General features: G+C 35.1%; 1 protein-coding gene across 1 annotated transcript; it reads left to right on the top strand.

The window, feature by feature from the left end:
- The first annotated feature begins 1,165 nt into the window (after positions 1-1,165).
- Positions 1,166-1,857, top strand: LOC136222703 (cucumber peeling cupredoxin-like). The gene is made up of 2 exons (XM_066010434.1): positions 1,166-1,352; positions 1,442-1,857. Exons 1-2 carry the CDS (start codon positions 1,166-1,168, stop codon positions 1,855-1,857), a joined length of 603 nt encoding a protein of 200 aa, XP_065866506.1.
- Positions 1,858-3,245: the final 1,388 nt, after the last annotated feature.

Raw genomic sequence — 3,245 nt, forward strand, 5'->3', positions numbered from 1 at the left:
GTCGACGCAAATGCAATTGATGGTATTGTTGCCCATCGCCACGAGCACATGATGCGGTTGACAATGACACAGGTACGACATACTAGTTGGTCTCGCCCCCCTTTAGGCTTTGTCAAATGCAATTGTGATGCGGCTTCCTTTAAAGCTGAGTCTCGGAGTGGGGTGGGAGCTTTACCTAGATCCTCTGATGGATCCTTTATAGCTTGTCGTAGTCGCCAAGTCCCATTTATCGATGATACCAGGGAAGCTGAAGCATTAGATCTACGTGAGGCATTGCTTTGGTGTGCTTACCTTAATTGTATTAATGTGTTGTTTGAAAGTGACTCGCTGATTGTGGTTAATAGTGTCAATTCGGTTGATCCAGACTTGTCTGTTTATGGGTCTGTTATTCAGGATTGTAAGTTTTTGTTAAGTAGTCGACACGATTATAAAGCGTCTTTCTCTCCACGCCTAGCGAACAGGGGTGCTCATGTTGTTGCACGACATGCCCTGTCCAATACTAGCGAGTTTGTTTCTTTCTCTGCTCCGGTTTGGTTGTAGGAGACTATTATTGCTGATTCAGTTTAGGGAATGAATATCATTTTGGTTTCAAAAAAAATTATTTAGCCGATTTTTTATGGCCATGTATATATGACTTTATGGTTGTTTGCCATTTTATAAATAAGAAAGTCAAAACTGTAAAATGGGTTATTTTTGAAATAAAAATAATTAAGGTGCATATTACTACATTAAATTGCATATACAGTTTTTTTTTTTTTTTTTTGAAATGCTGACGTAAATTTATCAAAATATAACAAAAAAAAAAAAAAAACACCCATGGCTCCTCAATTTTATTTTATTTTCATTATGATCATTCAACTTTTAAAGCTGCACATTATGACTCCTATATTTTGAGGTTTACTAAAATAATGACTACCATTTAGTAATGTTTTTTTTTTTTTTTGAAGTGAGGTTAAGCAAGAAAAGTAAAGGGAAAGTCATATTGCATTTGAATTTTCCACTTCAACTTTGCATGTACCCAAGAAGACCGCCACTCTTGCTTATCGTCTACGCCGGTTACCTTGTTGGTTCCATTCTCTATATAAACACTAGATCAATATCACCATTCCCATCCATCAATTGCAAAAACATACAAAAGGGTTTTAGGATTTTGCAAATAAAGGAAATGGCAAGGTTTATTTCTATTATGGGTGTGTCTTTTGGGTTCCTAATGGTGGTTCTGTTCCCATGCACCGCCGCTCAAACTGTGCATGTGGTCGGTGATAACATTGGTTGGACTGTTCCATCCAATGGTGCTGTGGCGTATGTTAATTGGGCCAATGGCAAGAATTTTGTCGTCGGAGATGTCCTCTGTAAGTCTTCTACTACACTCAATTAATTTTGACGTAAGATTTCTAATTAAATACAGAAATTGATAAGTAAATGTTGTTTTTGATTTCAGCGTTCAACTTTGTGAGCACTGAGCACGATGTTCTTAGAGTTGAAAAGACATCATTCGATGCATGCACTGCATCTAACGCAATCGGAGATGTAATAACGACAGGGCCAGTGAACATCACTCTAGAAGGTGCAGGCGAGCACTACTACATTTGCACATTTTCACAACATTGTCAGTTTGGCCAAAAACTAGCTATCTCAGTCTCAACTACTCTAGGTGCATCACCACCATCTACCACCCCTAGACCTCCCACCACTCCCATCGCTCCGTCCGCTGATTGCCCAACATCTGACCCTCCGACAACCAAGAATTCTCCAACGGGGTCAATGATGCCTTCTCCACCCAATTCTTCATCTTCTATCATAACAGCTGGGATTTATCTGTCTACGCTCATTCTCATTATATCTTTTCTACTTTGATTAATTATTTCTATTTCTAATTCTTGTGAGTGTTACATATACATGTGTGTGATTTTTTTTTTTTGATTTTTTTTTTCTTTTCTATTTTTCGAGGATATATGTTATTGTTGATACAATAAAAAAAAAAGAGAAATGCCCATGACATTATTATTTTGGGTAAATAATTTATTAATCATATTTTTTTTATCTAACACACTCTTTAGTTTTTTTTTTATTTTGAAAAACACATTATCAGGTCCATATTATTTGTCACTGTTAACCTTTTAGTCATTCTATCTTTTTTAACCGTTATATTCAGCATAAACAGACATACAAAAAATAACAAAGTAACATGACCATTTTGTATACACTATGATTATCCTAAAAACTAAGATATGTTTGGTAAAAAAACATTGACAAAATGATCAAAAAGTTGTTTATGACAAAAGAAACTAAACATTACCTTTACTTAGAAAGGTGGGAACTTCTTCCAAAAAAAGTGGAAACTAAAAAAAAAATTGCACTATTATTCTTATTTATTTATTTATTTAAAAAAGGAAGTAATATTATTGCAATTCGAGAAAATGACTTACAAAAGACTGCGGAGATGTAAATCATTCTAACGTTATACATAAGAAATATATAAAATTCAAGCCCCAACAATGCAATAAAAATTAATATTAATTGAAAGGGAATTTATGTAAAATGCGATAAAAGGGTCATTTTACATAATTCTTGGGTAAATTACATACCAGACTTATAACATTTACCCTATTTTACATTTCGGTATACAATTTTCATTTTTATATATTAAAATACACAATTTTATGGATGACCTCCAACTAAAGTACACGGTCGAGAAAATGAAGGTGGTGAAGAGAGCCATCAATACTAATATTGCTTAAACATTGGCTATCATAGGCATAACACCAAGTGACTTATCAACCGGAATATTCAAAAGCTTACTGTACTGCGACTTAGTAAGAGTAATTTCAGAGCTGCTATCGTCATGTGTGAAAACAACAAAACTAAATCCTTCCTTGACATCCATATCAACTCCTTTAAAATGTGCAACATAAGACAAATGTCCTCCAACATTAGAACTATATTGTTTCCTCTTAGTGAACTTGAAGTTGGTTGGAAACCATGCTTCTATTGTGTGCCCTGACTTGTCACAATAAATGCAGTTTGCCCCTTCTTTCTTTTTATCTTGAAACTATCCTTTCGTTAAATTGATTGATGAGTCCACCATATCCTGCCACACATTCTGATGCTCTGGTTGAACAACCAAAGAAAAAGTAGTTGTAATATTGATAACCCGCGAAGCCCAAAACGGGTTATATTCATTTTGCAAGCCCAGCCCATATTAAAGCCCCATGGGCTAAGATTGGACGGGACCCGAATGAAGG

The sequence above is a fragment of the Euphorbia lathyris genome, chromosome 3, assembly GCF_963576675.1.
Source record: "Euphorbia lathyris chromosome 3, ddEupLath1.1, whole genome shotgun sequence".
NCBI lineage: Eukaryota > Viridiplantae > Streptophyta > Magnoliopsida > Malpighiales > Euphorbiaceae > Euphorbia > Euphorbia lathyris.

Bases quoted from the DNA above. Each gene is read 5' to 3' on its own strand.
- LOC136222703 (XM_066010434.1), top strand. From the start codon at position 1,166: ATGGCAAGGTTTATTTCTATTATGGGTGTGTCTTTTGGGTTCCTAATG. The intron at 1,353-1,441 runs GTAAGTCTTCTA...TTTTGATTTCAG, and splicing joins TGTCGTCGGAGATGTCCTCT to CGTTCAACTTTGTGAGCACT.